The sequence below is a fragment of the Scleropages formosus genome, chromosome 19, assembly GCF_900964775.1.
Source record: "Scleropages formosus chromosome 19, fSclFor1.1, whole genome shotgun sequence".
In the NCBI taxonomy this organism is placed as follows: domain Eukaryota; kingdom Metazoa; phylum Chordata; class Actinopteri; order Osteoglossiformes; family Osteoglossidae; genus Scleropages; species Scleropages formosus.
In genome coordinates, this window is record NC_041824.1 from 24,762,841 (window position 1) to 24,781,508 (window position 18,668).

General features: G+C 44.2%; 2 protein-coding genes across 2 annotated transcripts in view; both read right to left on the reverse strand.

Moving 5' to 3' along the window:
- dnah10 (dynein axonemal heavy chain 10) overlaps positions 1–14,042 on the reverse strand; it is a 50,615-nt gene extending 36,573 nt beyond the window's left edge. The window contains exons 1-23 of the mRNA XM_018749152.1: positions 13,737–14,042; positions 13,345–13,418; positions 12,980–13,088; positions 12,582–12,697; positions 12,189–12,411; positions 11,881–12,038; positions 11,552–11,782; positions 10,869–11,059; positions 10,352–10,550; positions 9,863–10,057; positions 9,584–9,754; positions 9,116–9,292; positions 8,327–8,494; positions 8,079–8,239; positions 7,484–7,635; positions 6,992–7,156; positions 6,627–6,834; positions 6,382–6,538; positions 1,866–2,345; positions 1,489–1,647; positions 1,223–1,339; positions 922–1,024; positions 656–834 (exon numbers count right to left, since the gene is read on the reverse strand). Of these exons, the coding sequence (XP_018604668.1) occupies positions 656–834; positions 922–1,024; positions 1,223–1,339; positions 1,489–1,647; positions 1,866–2,345; positions 6,382–6,538; positions 6,627–6,834; positions 6,992–7,156; positions 7,484–7,635; positions 8,079–8,239; positions 8,327–8,494; positions 9,116–9,292; positions 9,584–9,754; positions 9,863–10,057; positions 10,352–10,550; positions 10,869–11,059; positions 11,552–11,782; positions 11,881–12,038; positions 12,189–12,411; positions 12,582–12,697; positions 12,980–13,088; positions 13,345–13,418; positions 13,737–13,962 (4,119 nt within the window). The 5' untranslated portion in view covers positions 13,963–14,042. The remainder of the gene's footprint in view (positions 1–655; positions 835–921; positions 1,025–1,222; positions 1,340–1,488; positions 1,648–1,865; positions 2,346–6,381; positions 6,539–6,626; positions 6,835–6,991; positions 7,157–7,483; positions 7,636–8,078; positions 8,240–8,326; positions 8,495–9,115; positions 9,293–9,583; positions 9,755–9,862; positions 10,058–10,351; positions 10,551–10,868; positions 11,060–11,551; positions 11,783–11,880; positions 12,039–12,188; positions 12,412–12,581; positions 12,698–12,979; positions 13,089–13,344; positions 13,419–13,736) is intronic.
- Positions 14,043–15,066: 1,024 nt separating this feature from the next.
- Positions 15,067–16,935, reverse strand: isg15 (ISG15 ubiquitin like modifier). Its single transcript, XM_018748988.1, has 2 exons — positions 16,832–16,935; positions 15,067–15,821 (listed from the first exon to the last, which is right to left on the reverse strand). The coding sequence occupies exon 2, from the start codon at positions 15,807–15,809 to the stop codon at positions 15,330–15,332; it is 480 nt and encodes a 159-aa protein (XP_018604504.1). The 5' UTR covers positions 15,810–15,821; positions 16,832–16,935; the 3' UTR covers positions 15,067–15,329.
- Between the last annotated feature and the right edge of the window lie 1,733 nt (positions 16,936–18,668).

Here is an 18,668-nt window from a genome sequence, read left to right on the forward strand (position 1 = left end):
CAAAAAACAAAAAGAATAAACTTAAAAGAAATCAATGAAAACAATGCAAATGAATTCATACTCAGTGGACAAGTGGACATGGCTTGGATAGTCCAAACGGTGGTCACAATTACTCAGTAACAGGTAAAGTAACAGGTGAAACTAGCACATAAGGGCTAAAGGAGTTTGAGAACTTAACGTGGCACGAGCTGAACTAAAACTGCCAAAGCAGACCATGTGGTGGTTCTGGTGTCGTGTGCAAATCAGCTGTTGGGAGGTGCCCAAAATCTTAATTCAGTCTTTGGAAATGTAAAGAAATTACTTGTAAATTGAACACAGGTATTAAATTAATTAATTCTCATAACTTGAATGAGCGGGAGCACAGCACGCTTGGGTGGGTCCTGCTCTCTGGTGGGTCTGGGGTTCAAGTCCTGCTTGGGGTGCCTTATGACAAGCGGTTCAGACAGTGTGAATGGGTGTATCTTGGAGTATGACTGTATTTTGATAAATTCTGGAAGGATGCTGTATGTATATTGTGGTGGCACAGTGAACTCAAAAGCCGGCAGAGTGGATGGCTTTCTGTTTAGAAACTGCATGGCAACATGGAAGACCAAAGGTAGAACCACATAGGTGTTGACAGAATAGCTGAGGGCTACTATGGCCCTGCTCCACTCACTTTCTGGGCCTTATAAATTTCGTAGATCTGCCGCAATCCCCTCATCTCTATTTGCACACTAAGAAGCTCTGGGTACATGGTGATGGATAGGTTGAAGAGCTTCTCTGCATTGGCTAGCTCCTGTCGGCCCGCCTCTATTTGCACCAGCAGCTGCTCATACGTAGCCATCAAGGTCAGCCCTGAAAACAAAGAGGAAAGCTCGTGTGGTACCAGAACACAAGTACCATTTGCAATTTGGAAATATAAACTGAGGTCAGTGATCTGACCTTTCTCCAAGTCGTCCCCCACTGCCCCAGGCCCCTCTTTGTTGAAGCTATCAGCAAATGAGAAAAGCTCTTGCTTGTAGACCTCAACCTGCTGCTTCGTGATCTGGTACATGCAAGAGAGGGGAGAGGCGTAATGATGATTGCATTAGGTCCACGAGACACAAGCAACATGCAAACACATCTTTGCTGCCTTGACTGATGACCCACTGATGAGATACACAGAACTATAGTTAGGATTATTCCATCAAGAGAGTACTCTGAATGGCCTGAGTTGGCAAAGTGGTGTGGTGGTATTATGAACCTCAGTAAAGGTCTTCTTGACCCGACCCAAGCTGCGGTCCACACAGCGAGACTCAGCCAACAAGTCGCTCCACTGGCACGCGATGCTGCCTGCCAGCTCTAGCTCCTCATCCGTCACCTTGGCAACACACAAACAGCTAACAAACTTTCTCAACAGTAGGAAAACAATCTAGTAAGGACCACTGAAGCACTACAGTAGAAGATTAGTGCTACAACTTTCCTAAAGGGAGGCATTCACACAACAATGCCAACAAAAGGGAAGCATACCACCACGCTGTACATGCCGAGGGTCCTGTATTTCTCCTGGATATCCGTAAACCGCGTCTCCACTGACAGCGACATGTCTCGGATGTTTGAGATTGTACTCAACACAAATTTCAGGTTCTCCAGCGTGTCTGGGCTCCTCTTTAGTTGTTCTGACAGTTGCTGGGGACAGACAAAAAGGTGGACACACATAAACACAAATACCCTGACACACGTGGCCAATGATGATGATGAACGCCTTCTTTCAATCCATATGCCTGGAAGCTGGTTAAAATGCAGGGATTTTTACATAATAGACTGACGGACAGAAAACTTCCAAAGACCCAGCGATAATGAGACCCAGCAGTAAGAAACCCTAAAAATGCAAAAGAACAACGTACTTTCAGCTCATCGTGTAGCTTGAAAAGGTCATCCCGAGTTGACTCGTTCAGCAAGTGCCCGAGTGAACTGACCCAGGCCCGGGCATTCTCCTGCACGCTGCGGGCCAGGGGTTCCAGGTTGAGCCGGAGCACATGCTCATCCTTCCACAAGGGCTGCTCTGCCACCTCCTGGCACACCCAGGTGTAGAACTGCAGCTTCTCATCATATGCAACACAGGAGGGCTTTTTGGCAGCAAACTTCTCCATGACAATGGCCCTGTCCAATTTCCAAAGGGGACGGTACCTCTTCCAGCGGCTGAGATAGCGTGCCACAGCGCTGAGCAGACGCTGCATGCTCTGGGAGATGGCCAGAGCCTGCTCGCTGACCTGCAGATGCTGCGATATCTCGCTGTGAAAACTGCAGATCACTGGCTCATCTTCCCCGTTCACTTGCTGTGGGGGACATTCGATGCAAGTCCCATGCATCCAGCGTGTAAACCGCTGAAACAGAGCCACGATATTTCATGTGAAAAGCAACAACCATAATCATCATAAACCATATTGTAGTGATATGGCTTATGACAGGTAATAGGTAATCACATTTTAGTGAAACAGTTCTCACCTTAAGATACACAAATAATTGTACTGCGTTAAAAGTCTTAAGATAGCTATCATGTGGCTAATGGCTTTACTTTAAGGAGAACAAAAGTAGTTTAATTTGACTCAATCACACAATTTTTGAGAAGAGTTTTTGTTAAACATATATAATAACTAAAACCTACTGTTTAATGTCAAGCTTTGGTATACAGTAAACTCTCCTATACATGTACACTCATTGGCCACTTTATTAGGTATTATGTACACCTGCTTATTGATGGAAAGAGCCTTCTCTTCACAATGGTGTAAATCATGACTGCAACTTATTATACACTGTATAATGCACATACAGAGGGTGCAGTGGTTCAGTCACTGTTGGACTAAGCAATAGAATGGGCAAGACACGTGATGTAAGCAATTTTGAATGTGGTATAACTTTTGCTACGGGATAGGGTGGCACAGTGAGCAATGTCAGTGCCTTATTGTTCCAAAACTGCTTAGCTGGTGTAGGATTTACATGTCTGCACCGAGCAAACATGCACACAATAAAGCAGTAGCAAACCACATCCATTCCCTCCCTTGCCTTGGAAACCATGCAAGTGGTAGTTATGAGTCAGCTTTGACTCAATGGCACTTTCGCATCATCATCATCATCATCATCATCATCATCATCATAACAACTCTTAGTGCCAGACATGGAGGTCCCAGCATCTCAGAAAAATCCAAACTCTTGGATTTTCATGCACTATAGTGTCTACAGTTTACTGAAAATCATTTGATAAACATCCAGTCAACAGCGTTTCTGGCAGTGAAAGCACTTTGTCAGTGAGAGTTCAGAGAATGAAAACACCCATTACATTTAACAGGAAGGTCACAAGTGCAAAAATAACAGCTCAGCACAACAGTGTTGTGAAGAAAGGCATCGCTGAATACACAGTTCTACATTTCTGGAAACAGGTGGGCTACAGCAACAGAAGACTATGTCAGGTTCCACTCTAGTCAGCTAAGGACAAGAAGATGAGGCAACAGTGGGCATGTAATCAGAAAAACTGGACAACTGAACAGTGGAAAAACATTGCCTGATTTGCCAAATCTCAATTTATGTTGCAACACGCTGATGGAGGTGTCATCATCTGACATTAACAACATGAATCTATGGATCCATCCTACCATGTGTAAAAGGTACAGGCTGGTGATAGTATAATGTTAGAGGGAATATTTCCTTCACATACAATAGGCATGCAAATACTGCTTGAGCATTACAGGCAGTCCCCGGATTATGAAAGAGTTCTGGTCCTAAGTCTGTCTTTAAGTCGAATTTGTACATAAGTCAAAACATGTAGGTATGGTTTGTATCTAACGTCTGTTAGTCAAATTATTATATACTAGTCTTACTATACAGTATATCGTGTACCTTTCTATGCATAAAATGACAAACATTAAAAAAACACTTCCGGATACACTAAAATGTCTTTAATATAACAATACAGTAATAATAATACTACAATGTAATGATAATAATGATAACAATAATAATGAATGTAACTACAGTACTTATAATAGAGAGAAACATAGAAAGAGATAATTAATGTTACTACACACACACACACATTTTCAGAACCGCTTGTCCCTTACGGGGTCACGGAGCCTACCCGGCAACACAGGGTGCAAGGCCGGAGGGGGAAGGGGACACACCCAGGACGGGACGCCAGGCACCCCAAGCGGGACTCGAACCCCAGACCCACCCGAGAGCAGGACTGCGGTCCAACCCACTGCGCCACCACACCCCCTAATATTACTACAGTACTGATAATATAGAGAGAAGAGGAGGAGGACAGAGAGAATGTATGTGTGTGTGTGTGTGTGTGTGTGTGTGTGTGTGTGTGTGTGTGTGTGTGTGTGTGTGTGTACATATAAAAAACATTAAAGAAACTTAAATGTTCGCTTTTCCAATGTTTGTTGGCATTTCACCATTTTCCAATCACTTTATTATTTCCACTTTATTTTCAATCATGATCGTTTTCCTTTTCTTGGATGCATCACTATCACATGCATCACATTTACGCTTTGGTGCCATGGTTAAGAGGGTAAAATCAAATACAGTAACACACATGAGACGGTGTTAACAGCAACATGGTCTGTGTCATACCAAGCAGGCAGGAGACTGAGGTAGGTGTGTGTGTGGACACAATCGCGGGATCTTTATTGTCAGGAGACAAGGGAGCAGGCGCGATTCGTGGTCAGGGACAGGTTCGGGTCGGTTGATGCACCAACGTAGGTCTTGGGTAGAATCCAATGTCACAGTCGAGGAAGTGATCAGAGTGTCGGAATCCGTAGGCATGAGGAGCAGAAATGAGGAAGCGGGGGACATGGAAGGACGGGTAGGGTACATTGACTGAAACCGCCTGTCTGAAGCGGGGTTGCAGCAAGCCAGAGCCTAACCCTGCAACACAGGACGCAAGGCTGGAGGGGACACACCCAGGGCGGTATGCCAGTCCATCACAAGGCACCCCAAGCAGGATTCAAACCCCAGACCTGCCAGACAGCAGGACCCGGCCAAACCTACCATGCCACTGCGCCCCTATACCGCTGAGGAGACGGGTTTCTCAAATAAGATTTTGCAACCAGGATGTGCAGGTGCAGCTTCTTTATACCCTGCTGCTCTGATTTCGGGAAGGTGGAGACATTCGGGGCGAGGTCGTGGGCATGACAGTCCGACTGAAAAGAACCAAGTCTTTGATCTACCTTGGACTCACATGCCCATGAGCCTACGAACTGCTGTAGACGCACAATATTTTGATGCACATCGCAAAGTAGCACCCATTTGTTATTACGAATCATTGCATGTAACTCAAATTTTTAATATAATAGGCTTTATGTGGTTTGTAACTATGGGTTGTACATAAGGTGGATGTTCGTAACCTGGGGACTGCCTGTATTTGAATGCCATAGCATACTGAAACATTGTTGCTAACTAGGTGCATCACTTCACAGCCAGTCTACCCTTTGTCAACCCAATCGATTACCTTTGGGATAAGGTCAAACAGCAGGTTTACAAGATAAATATGTTGTTGAAAAATCTGAAAAACCTGTGTAAGACTTTTGTGTCAGCAAGGACCAAATCCAGATGCCATTCACCAGATGCCATTCACCAACTGTCATGTTCCCTGCAGCCGGCACATCGGCGACACCTGCCGCTTCCTGATAGGAGCGGCAATAAAGAGGGAGCCCGAGGAAGCCCAGACACGGAACCTTGTTTTGCCTCCTTGTTTCCCTGCAAGCCGTGTTTCCGAGAACCTATTCCGACATCGACCCTTTGCCTGTTTATTCCCAACCACGTTCTTTGCCTAGCCCTTTGTACTACGTTTGCTGATCGCCTGACCCACGCCTGCCCCTCGACTTTGCTTTTGAATTCTGATTCGGCTTCATTGAACATCGGAACGAGAACTCTGCACTTGAGTCCGCCCTCGCTACGCGCACCCATGACACCAACATTATAATTATTTGTTAAACACTGGCTTACAAATTGTTATTTTCCAGAATGCCCAGGAGGGGTGGGCTACCACTGACCTGTGGACCCCCAGAGGTTTTTTCTCCCTCAACTTTCAGTTGGGAGTTTTTGTTCCTTTCCCCGGTGGCCAGTAGGTATACTTATAGCTCTATAATAAGTTCTTCATTATGATAGCCATTAGTTGACTGTCTTCTTTGTTTGTATCTGTTTATGTCTGTGTTAAAGTGCTCTGTGTCACTGCGTGAGAAGAGAGCTCTATAAAAAAATAAAATAATAATAATAAAAAATCCGTACAAATGTTTCCAGCACCTTACTGAATCCACGTCTTGGAGAATTTAGGCTGTTCTGGATGGTATACCTAATAAAGTGGCCACCGACTGTATGTTGAAAGTTTGAATTTCATAGTACAGTGAATCACTTCTAACAAACCTTGGTACACTCCACAGAGTCTCTGACACACAGCATGATGAGCTTGTACACCTCACTGTTTTTGGGATGCAACATGATTTCTGGGGCAGAGAGGATGGTTTCAATTTGGAAAAGTGGTACATTGCCCATCAGGGCAGAGTTGAAATTCTGGATGTTCCTGTTGCAATGAAAAGATGTGAGTAGACTGTTCTTAACAACTCCTTCTTTAGAGTTTCCTATGGCTCTTTTGTGTTTGTCATAAATACCTTAGTACCATCCTCATGAGGGAATCAAAGATCTTGCACTCCCAGTAAGAGTAGTAGGGGGCCATCCGCTTGGCTTTGCCACTGCTTGTCTGCATGATGAGGCTCTCCATTTTGATCAGCAAGGGGCCAATTGTAGAGTACTTCCTGCTCAGCAGGTTGATGTCCTTTGCTCGTTCCTGTTCCATCAACTTGCAGAACTCCTTCACCCCTAGAGCATAGCCAATGAGATTATATGCACGCGATTAGATATGGCAGATCGAGACTACCTCTCAGGATTGGACAGCATGCATATGATAACACCTTTCTGGACATGAAGGAACAGGCATATATTCATGTGAAAAGTCATCATATGTAATGTATCGTACCTGGAAGAGAACCAGACTTAGCAGGTACTGGGAATTTGAACAAGTTGGCTGATTCTATGGACTGTAGCTTCAAATCGATGTCTCTCTTGTTGTGTTGAATTTGGTTCACAAGGGACTCAAACTTAGAGATGGCCTGGGTGCCACGGTTGATGAACTCTGTGATACCTGTACGGGATACACGTCCATAAAATGAAGGGAACAGAAGACAGACAAGAACAGCTGAAACAGTTTGTTACAGCCCCCAAAACATATTCTTTATTTTTAAAAGGCCACAATGTTATAACTTCCAGCAGTTTACATCAGGCTTGCCCACAGCTTTGTCATTTTAGGGACAGCTGACCATTTACAGCTTGCAGGATTGGGCAAAATGTTCTTAAGTTCTTGTTGCATGTAACCATTTGCACAGATTTAAGAAAGAAATATGACCTGAGCTGCTGCTCTGTCTTGAGTTTGTGGGGTCAGCAACTGGTGACTCTCAGTGCTGAGACTTACCAAGAGCATTCCAGTTCAACCGCTTGTGACCGATACGCATCACCCTCTTCACCTCATTGATTTGATCAGACAGCAGTAGAAACTCGGTATCATTCAGCAAGTTCATCATGCTTTGGTAGCGCTTCACCAGGTTGTTCAGTCCATCAACATGTCTTTGGACACAGAAGAGCAGTTAAAACATTTAGACTTGCTCATTTTGTTGATGCTACACAACATTAAACTACTTACAGTTTACTCATTTATATGACTGGACAGTTCTTACTGTATCCCCTCAGGGTCAGTACTATCTTCCTCTCAGATACTACAATAGGAGGTGGAATTCAAAGCAGAGATCTTTGATTCCAAAGACAGTAACTTTATCAATTACACTATCTGCTGCCTCACTGAACTGTGATGCAGCATTTTAACACATATATCTCAGCTGACTATCTTTTGCTATATTTAAACATTTGATTTAACAGTGCTGGTGTGGTTTTGCAGCACTCATGCACACAATGTGTTATGAGGTTTGAACTCGAGGATTTACTCTACTGCATATTATGTCCCCTGTTGTGGTTTGACTCCACTGCACACTTTGTGTAACTCCTATTGTCACCTAAGAATCTTGTCTTCCTGCAAGGCAACATTGCGGGCAAGTTCTGGCACAGTGTAGCCCAGCTGCTCCAAGTACTTGGTCTCAGAGATGATCTGTTTTAGCTCGGGTGCAAAGTTCACCATGTAGCTAACACCCCTCTCCAAATCCTGGTCGCCCACAGCCTATAAAATAAGCCAGGACATGAAAACAGTACAGTTACAAGTACTTGAAGGACAGAGAGCAAGAAAGTGTCAGAAGGAACATCTCACCAAGTCTGTGCCATCTGCAATGACAGCCCCGGCACTATTGCGCACAACTAGCAGGTTCCTCTTCATCTGCAGCGGCAGGTTCTGTTCTGTCTCCTCCCGCCAGCGCTCATACTTCTTCACCTCATAGTCCTTCATGCTCCTTCCTACTTCCAGATACTTTGCCTTAGCCTAAAACCGTTGGGAAGTTACTGTAAACCCCTGGTTCAGTGAAATGGGACGTACCAAAAGATTAATGGGGATACTGAGATTACTGAAATACATGGTGTCCTAACCAGTAGTTTTACGTATCTTCTCAGACCTGCTTCATTCACATGCATGTATTTCATTGAGGACACAATGGCTGCGAGGATATGTTGTTTTGACAATGTGCAGTAATTGAATTTCTTGTGAAGGAGAAAATCCCCATGACTGACATTCATACACAACTTCAGTGCACATATGAAGCAGTGTCAGATGATGGGTAAGGCACCTTCAAAATAAGAACATAGAAATTGCCAGTCAGCCCCACAGTGGTCACCCACAAACTGCTTTTAATAATAGAAGAAAAAGAAAAGGAAAAGTCAGTCTGTTCGGTGGAAAGAATTGGGATGTGAGAGAGAAGTGGCAGCAGGGATGTCCTTCACAAGAAATTCAAAATGTCAAAAAACTTTAGTTGTAATGTTAACGGTAATGAACACACCGCTGACAAACATAAGCCCGTAACACAGCACTTAGATGAAATAGCTCCTGTGAAACAGAGGAACTCTCAGGAGACCTGGAATGAGACCAACTATCTTCTGATTAGCCTACCATTTTGCCCTGGTCACTCTCCAGCATCTCCGGGACCTCCTGGAAGCGGAGGATGGTGTGCTTGATGCGGTGGAAAAGTGACCGCTCCCAGAAGATGGATCCTGCTACTGGTGGCTGGTTCTTGATCAGGGGCGGCTTATCCCTGTTCTGAGTGAACAGCCCACTGACGATGTCCACCTACTCAAAATGACAGCAGCACAAATGTAGAGGAAAATGAACACAAGGAGCAAAAACACAGTGTACTGTATACTACAGTGTGGTAGGAAAGTGTAAAAACCATATGGTTTTGGTTACTAGAAAGAAATAAGAAAAGACTATATTTAAAATCGGAAGCTAGATGTTAGGGCTCCCAGTATATCTAATGACACTGTGTGAAATGCTCTTCTGTTTTCTTTGAGGTGGACGTCACTTTGGAGAAATGCGAAATGGCCAAAGTGCTAGATGACAGAGGGAATTTATTTTTTGCACCTCCTTGCAGTACTGTGCCAAAATATCATTAAATTTCTTCATCATGTGGCTGTTGATGGCATCTCTAGAGCGAATGTGCTTGAACTTCAGCAGCATGTCAAAGGCAGCCTCAGCTGAGCGCAGTGTCTTGAAAGACTGATCTATGAAGGTGATGGTTTCTCCCTCAATATCCTGTTCAAAGGGGAAAGAAAAAGCAGTGGAACCCATTTCAGGGGGAGTAGTAGGAACCCCAGGCACAGTAAGAGAAACAAAGATGGCTTCCTCTGCTCTTACACTGACCTGCACTCTGGCCTTGAAGTCCTTCATGACCAGCTTCCAGCTGCCCGTCTTGCGGATGTTGAATGGGTCAAAGCTGAGCTGTTCGATGGGTACTACGAGACCATCAACCAAATGGATTACCTCATCAATGCGTTTGGGGTCACCCGTTACTGCCTTTAGCTCTGGGCCAAGAATATTGTAGAACTCCTCCAGAACCTGCCAAGCAAGAGAGAAGCTAAGATGTTCAGCTGTAATTGTCTGAAGATCCCTGAGAAATTCCAAGGTCACTGCACATGGAAATGTACAGTACAACCAGCTTCACAATGGAATGCAGCAAGATTTTACAGCATTGTACAATGTAAGGATAATTAACTTGGAATGCTTTACATGTGTGTTTCTCATTCTAATGTAACACATCAATCACCTGCCCCTCTGTACAGGCCCATCGGGTTTTCTGACACGTTACCTTGTGATTAAACAACATTTAACCAGCCCTCTTGATGAACTTACCAGCAATATGTTGTAGAGGTCCTGGCAGATGGAGGCCATGTACTCTGTCCTTTCAAACAACTTCTTGCGGTCAAATTCCCAACGCGAGTCTCGGCCGGACATCTCGATCTTGGCACGCACTTCAAAGTAGCAGCTCTTCCACAGGTCCAGCACCTGTTTACCATCATGGGCTTTGGCCTTCGCCACCTCTCTCTTGTCTCTGTCAGTGGTTGGTCATTTTTATTGCACAGTAAACAATATAATTGAATCATTTGGTAAATTAAGAGCTCACACACTGATAATATGCTCAGTGTGCCATAACTGTTAAAGATCAGTGTAAATATTAAGGATCTGAACTTCTGACGTTACTTTTTCACATCCCAAGAGGGACCATACTGCTGTGCCCTGGAAATAAGCCTGATAAAGGAACTTAATTCACATAACTGGTAAAGCTGAATAAATGGAAAAATTGTAAACCTGGAAGCGTCTATATGGAACGGACAGACAAAAAAAGAGAAAAGCTGAGTGAGGGACTCACTTGAAGAGTGTGCGCACGTTGACCACGCGTGACACCCGCTCTGACAGCTCCCAGGCGATGCGCTCCATGAGGGGCACCATGCGCTCATCCTTGTTGTAGTGACTAGAGATGATCCACACCATGCGCAGGCCATTCATCATTCCCGGGATGGTGTCCAGAATCACACGAAAGTCCGTTGCTGTGGCCAGGTTCTGAGACAAGAACCATGGTCGTGCATGTGTCACGCTCCTAACAGTTTACCGGCTGAGTTTTTTTCTGATTAATAAATGAGTGAAATTATTATCTGCATAACTATAAACAATGTCTGTTTGAACAGCGGTGCGAAGCAAATACTCAGAAAGGTACTGAGGTGGTTGTCTGCTTGGGATCTTGTGTTGAAGGGACAAAGCACCCAGATTAATATAAACCAAATTTTTTATTGCAGATCACATGACAGAGGCTTAGAGACCTTGAAGAACAGTAAATCATTTAATTAGATTTAGTAGATCATTTAATTAGTCACTTCTCATGACAAGATATCTGAACTATGCCCTATACCTGCCTTCTATGTGCTTACTGGTTACGGCATCAGCTGACCTTTGCGCGGCACAGAGCACAAACAGCAGAATGCAGAAGTGGTTACAGTAAAGCTGTTGGAATAAGCAGCGTCACAGTAAACGCTCGATTTCCTCTGACATTCATACCTTGAATTGTCTCTCTAGCGTGCTGAGGAAGCGCACGTTCTCCACGGATTCCACGTGTAACTTGCTAAGCTCAGTAATGGTCAAGTCCAGGCTCTGCATGGTGACTGGATCAGCATGGGTCATCACATCCAGAACCTTCCTGACCGCAGGCAACTTCAGCTGCTCGTTCAGGGCACTCAGAACAGCAGAACGCTCCCGCCAGAAGTCAATCTCTGCCATGGGACCTGGAGCCTTAGGGGACAAATAGTGGCATGAAGGGCGAGCAACACATGCATGTGAACAATGCTAAAAAGAATCTCAGCTCTTTAAAAATGTAAGCAAAGCGCTACCTGTGGCTTCTTCTTCTGTTGCTCCTCAATTACGATGGTAGTCTGAGTCTGCCAGTTCATCACACACTGCTCCAGCTTCTCCACAACTTCTGGCATGGAAGCGAGCACTTCGACGTCAGGGACCAGGTCCATCTCTGGAATGTGCAGCTTGATTTCACCTGTGGAACCAGACTGTCATCACACATCTGTGTGTTCTGATGCTCCGGACCGCAGGCACATACCTAGACAAGTGTAGACCTAACTACGTTCACAGCAAGAAGTATATATAGAAATGACTCAGTAGCATGTGCCCATATAGAAAGGTACACCTTCCAGCTGCTGGAGGGTCCTATCAATGTGGCTAAGGAACTTGTGGGAGCTGTTCAGCAACTCGTCCCGGATCATGAGCATCCCCCGCAACTCAGCGGGCTTTTGATCCTCTCTCCCTCTTGTGTCGCCCCCCTGAGGCTTGTCTGAGGTCGCCTGCTCTCTCTGGTGGTAGCCGCCGTCAGTGATCATCAGCTGGCTGACTGAAAGCTGGGGGATGTACACCTGTAAAGGAGAGAGAGAAATACAAGGACTGGTTAACTTCTGTAGATCAGCTTTGTCACTTGATTAATTCCACAAATGATAAAAATCGTGTTGTCACAGCAGACTCTCTCTGTGGGTCCTCAGCAGCCACAAGGTATCAGAAACTGCTGTAAGAGCCTTTTGCTACTCACATGACTGAAAACATCCTTCAGCATCAGCAAGGAGTGTCCATTGAGCATTCCTGTCTCCAGGAATCTGGGCATCAGGTTATTAGCCTCAGTGATATCAACAGGCTCGATGATGGGTTCTGGAATTCACCAGGGAAAAATGTCTCATGCTTCTAAATCTGAGATACATTTTAGACCGAGGGTTAATGTCACTGTTACTTGCAACCGACATCCGAACAGAAATAACAATTATAAATGAGAATACAACCATCCTATCTAGTGTAAATTACAGTGCAGAAGAGGGAGAAGATCTCGTAAGTTCATAAGTAAACTGCTCCCCAGCCCATTAAGAACACAGCAGCCTCACCACTGAACACAAGGCCCTGGGTACAAACTCATGACTGGTCTCCCCTCGCTGTTACCTTTGGTGTTCCTGAGGAAGTAGAACATGTTGGACTTGATGAACCTCTGTGGGATTGCGTTCAGCGCCACATGCAGATCTATGTGGTACACAGTCTGGATCTCTGTCCTCTGGTAAATCAATATGAAGCAAAACAGTCTATTGCAAATAACAACCAAACAAAATTTATTCCCCAGGGTTGTCCTCTAGACTTGCAATTTCATATTGCTTTAATACTGCAATATTCTACAGATGTTGCAGTTTAGTTCAATAATTCCAAATATTAGAAATTAAATGCAGTCAGAAAACTGTTATATGGCTAGCAAACTGACATGAATATGTGCCAGTGGCATGGTAAACCAACTAGTCTACCAGTGGTTATCTTACAGTGAGGGATACGTTTTCCCCATCATCATATTCAAGAAGGTGCCCAATTTCATCCACAGCAGGTGGGGTCATTTCTGCAATGCCAGCAAGAAAAAACATAATAAGCAAAAAGATCATACAGCTATTGTACATATACATATATATATGATATATGGCAGAAGGTGGTATCTTGTTAATATTGATTCCTTGTAATCTAAAGATTTCAGCTCAAATCCCTTTTTGTGATGTTGACCCTAGAATTAGTAGGGCAACATCCTGCGGTGTAAGAAGGTAAATCATTGTAAAGTTTTATCATCTATCATTGAAAACGAAGGTGTCTTCTCTGTAAATTTAATAATAATAATAATAATAATAATAATAATAATAATAATAATAATAATAATGGAGCGCACCGGTGAGGACCTCCACTTCAACCTCTTCTTCTCTCACACTTTTGAAGAAGAAGAGCGCTGAGGGAGACTCATGCTCGGAGAGCTCGTTCAGGAATTGCAAGATCTTCCGCTCTCCGTCTCCATCTCCATCTAGTCTTCTGAGCAGCTCCTCGAAACACACCGGCTCTGAGAGCTGAAACGCAGCAAACGCTCGGTTTCGGATCCACTCCACTCGCGGGTCGCCCATTTCCGCTGTTCTCGTCCACTTAATGTTCAAATAATCCTGTTCCTCAGTTCGAGGAGCACCATAATAATACACTCTTCGGCACGGACGGGCGCTGCATTTCACACACCGCCGAAAGTTTGTCGTTGCCTTAGCAACGGCGCCACTGGGCTTCCGGGAAAGGACATTGCCACATTCGCATCACACGTAAATCTGTATAAATTAATATTGTTGTTGTTTGTCCGTCACTGTCGACGAGGACCATCTAGTCAAATTAATATTAACTATACTATTAAAAGATGTGCGTAGATGTCAGTTCCTTGAGTGAATACACACCGAACTGACTGATTTCATGGTGCCGATTCAGGAACAGATTTCATAGCAATTACAAACATGCACCTGACAGTGTGACTCGGGGAGGAAACAGTGATTTCCGGTGTCATGATGAGCAGAGCTCATCGCGTCTACTCCTTTGGCTCTGAATAAACTATCCTGCACTTGGGCAGGATAGTTTATTCAGAGCCAAAGGAGTAGACGTGTTCTCGTGGTCAGGGACAGGCGAACGGTCGGTCGACCAGCAAACAGAAGAGGCAAGGATCCAAAGTTATGAGCGGGGAACAAGGCAGGCTGTCGTTTGTCAAAGAGACATAGACTGGGGAACGATGAGGGACAGGACTTGGGAAACGCGAACCAAGGCGAATTGGAGAACACAGACAGAAGGGACAGTTGCTTCCAGTGAAATTCCACAACTGGAAAGAGGTTGAGAGATGTTTTATATATCCGATTACATCCAGGTGCTGCTGATTGAGGTGTGGGCACGGTCATGACATTCGGGAGACTGTGATTTTTTTTTTTTTTTTTTTTTTTAACTTTTGATGCCTGTGTGGAGCTAAAACTGCCACCACCACAAAATGTCACACAAAATACAGTGAGTCTTGTCAGTCCAGGAAGTTAAATTTTATTAATTTCACAGTGATTACAATTATACAATAAATACAATTAATTTTATCCAACTATAAACTAAATCGTAACACAAATGATAAGTTAAAAGTTAATAAGAAAATATTATTTTCCTAACCTATTCTCTTTAAAAAATTGACCATTTGGAATGCAAAGAATTGTGACAGAAATCACGGAATTAGATGAGCCATGGTACAATTTAAAAGTCTTAACTTGCAGTAGAAATTACTTCAACATTGATGACAAATATTACATGTAGAAATGCTCCCTTCATTGACTTAACTGACTTGTAATGTATATACTGCTATAATAGGCTACTACAAAATATGTGTATTTTAATACATATTTCCCAAAGGTATTATGGGGGGAGCAGGGACTCGAATGACCCCCCCATCTGCTTATCCTGGTGAATCTATCCTTCACTAAGGTTTTCAGCCTCCTCTGAGGCGCAAGGTCAGATAGATGGTGCCCTCTCTCTTCACCCCGTAGAACTCCAGTGTCCTGTTGTCCTCCATCTGTTTTCCCTCATAGATGAGCCTCTGCTGGTCCATGGGGACGCGCTCCTTGTTGTACACTTTCTTCTTGAACATCTCCACGGTCTCCCCGGGCGCCACCTCATATGTGTGAGTCTGACCCTTCTCGTTCTTCAGGAACACCTGAAAGGGATGGGGCTCCACGATGAGCACTGACACCGTGGATCCCGAGCGCAGGCCGTACTCCAGTAGGGTGCTGTGCTCATTGCTGAGCTCCACTTTCTGGCCGTTCTGACAGCAAAGCTGCTGCTTGGCGTGCGAGACCCCCGCGCGTGTTTCGATGAGACCCTTGAGTTGAGACACGGTGATGTTCGGGTCCACGTTAAGGGCGAGTGAGTTGCCATTCATGAATGTAATGATCAGCTCCATCATGCCCATCCTCGGAAATCTGTAATTAATTAAAAGAAAGGTTTGTCTTACAGTGAGAAAGGTACAGGGGGGATTTGCCCTTTGGCAGTCATCATCAGTGTGGCTGTGGTCCCGTGTGACCCGTACAACGTTTCGTATTTGGAAGCGACTGCCTTCGAATCGATTCCGTTTGGACGACTTTTAAAAGATACCTGGGACGAATGGGAAAAAAAAAGTTGTGTATAAACAAAAAGCACGTAATGCGAGAGACGAGTACTACTCGGAGTAGCAAAGATCGCACTGATGTTCCATGGCATGGAGGCGCTTCATTGCCGTTGTTCTATAACTTCCCAGCCCGGCAAAATCGTAGCTCTTCAGCCGATGCAAGGACAAGCAATGAGGTACTGGGTGAATATGTGTACGACGCTCTTCGTTCTGTCGGGTACCGCAGCGAATCGGCGGCTCTTGCGCATCGTGATGGGAACGGAGGGAGAGAAGACCGGGGAAAGACGTGTCGCTACACTACTCGAAACACTTTTTACAGTCACACAATTCAAGATGTTTCACTAAAAATATGAACCACATTTTTAAACTTTACATTTCTGCAGCTATTTGTGGGGTGGTTTAGGTGTTTTAAGCGACATTTGGTTACAAATGAAGAGCGACGGATCTGATCAACAGCACATTCTGCCACATACTAGCGGTTAAAGGTTTATTTACGATCAACGGTCGATTTCCGGTCATTTCCTTGGTTTTTGCGTGTAACGGGCAAGTCTGCGACGGGACTGTGTGTGAAGCCTCAGTACGGATGAGGTTCGAGGCTGGAGTGGAGGCATTGCTGTATTCATTGTCGTGATTTCAAATTAACATTTGTATAATAATCTTCTGTTAAAAGAATCCACGTATTTGACAATCATAAAAAGTAATTTCAATCTGAATTCTTTGAAAACATCTAACATAAAACGCTGTATTTATTATTATAACGTAAAGAATTATTGTTTGTATTCGAATATTTTACGTATACGGTATAAGGGATGTAGGTGACTCACCTTTTTGCGAGATGAGTTTTTCTTCCTGAAGTCAAGTCGCAGAAAATAAACTTGGACCTTCTCAGTTTGCCGGTTCCGCAGCGCACTGACTGTCCAGCTGTAGAAGGACTGCCTTTATAAGGGTTCGAGACCCACCCCTTTGCACACAACCGCTGTTGGTATCGTTTTCCTTTCTAAGGTTTGCGTTTTCGGTTTCTGTTTCTCCCTCCCCGGACCCCGCCTCCTCCGCGACGCAAGTTCGCAGTGAAACAAAACGAAAACTGCGCTTTAAGCTTCGCCACCTCAGGGATAATGTTCACTGACCTACCTAATCCTTACTTTCACGCATGTAATGTACTGATTTTCTCACCTTTTTCACTGACTTCCTATAGTTCTCCATACAACAACGTTTATGTAAAGTTTAAGCAATAATATATGCCATTAAAAGCAATGAGTGCTTTTATTTTTGTCCAAAAGCTGACACTTGCCTATTCTTAGGTTTTCCCAAGTACTTTACCACATTATCCTTTTCCAGTGATCTGCCTATTTGTACAGCACGGTAACTACCATGCTCAGAGGCACCATAGCAGGGCAGTGGGTTTTGAACGTGGGTCCTTTACATTTATCTGATGCTTTGCTCTGAAGTAACTTACAGCTATCACAAGCTTATAATTATTTACCCATTTGTACAGCTAGGGACAAGCGGTTCTGAAAATGTGTGTGTGTGTACAGCTAGGTAATTTTACCGGAGCACTTTAGGGTAAAAGGGGGACATAGTGGCACAGACCAGGTCCTGCTCACTAGGGTTCAAGTCCCACTTGGGGTACCTTGCAACAGACTGGTGTCCTATCCTCCTCCAGCCTTCCACCTTGTGTTGCCAGGTTAGGCTCCAGCTCCCCATGACCCTGTATGGGACAAGCAGTTTCAGGTGATTGGTGTGTGTAGTTATGGTAAGTACTTGCTCACAGGTACAGGCAGAAGTGGTGATTGAACCTTCAACCTTTAGAGTCAAAGGCAGCAGCTCTAACCACTACACTACCAGCTCACCACATTTTAACCCTATAGCTTATTCCCAAAGCTGTCCACACAACTTTGGTAACAAGGTGGCAGCTCTCACTACTACGCCACCTAGTGTCTATGCCACTTACAATGTTCAGTATACATCACTAAGCTGTTTACAGTAAGCTGCCTGTTGGTGGAGGTGGGTAATTCTTACTAAGAACAAGTACATATTCTATTAGAGGGTACGTATACGGCTCGAGGGCAGTACAGCGGAGCAGGAATCCCACTCATTTGATTACAAGGCATTAACTTCTGCCTGCCACCACAAATAATGTCTCAGTATTTCAACATATTTAACCATATTTACAACAGAATGAACACAGATTAGACCATCAATGGGTCATGTGTCACATTACAGCCAAAACACGTGACGGGGATATCCCAGGTACAATGACGTTTGACACTGATCTCAAATATGATTGTGCAACACTCACTGAAAAAAACAACTGTTAAAAATATGACTAATCCTACAAAGTATGTGTACAACAGGAAGTGAAAGGTACAAGTTCATTTAAATCTCTTTTCACTGTCCTTTCATTTGCGTTTTATAACTGTGATGTTGTTCAGGCTACAGATAACAGAGGTGTAATATGCACATACACTGATCAGCCAAAACATTAAAACCACTGAGAGGTGAAGTGAATAACATTGACTATACCATTACAATGGCACTTGTCAAGGGGTAGGATATATTAGGCAGCAAGTGAACAGTCAGTTCTTGAATTTGATGTGTTGGAAGCAAGAAAAATGGGCAAGCATAAGGATCTGAGCGACTTTGATAAGGGCCAAATTATGTTGG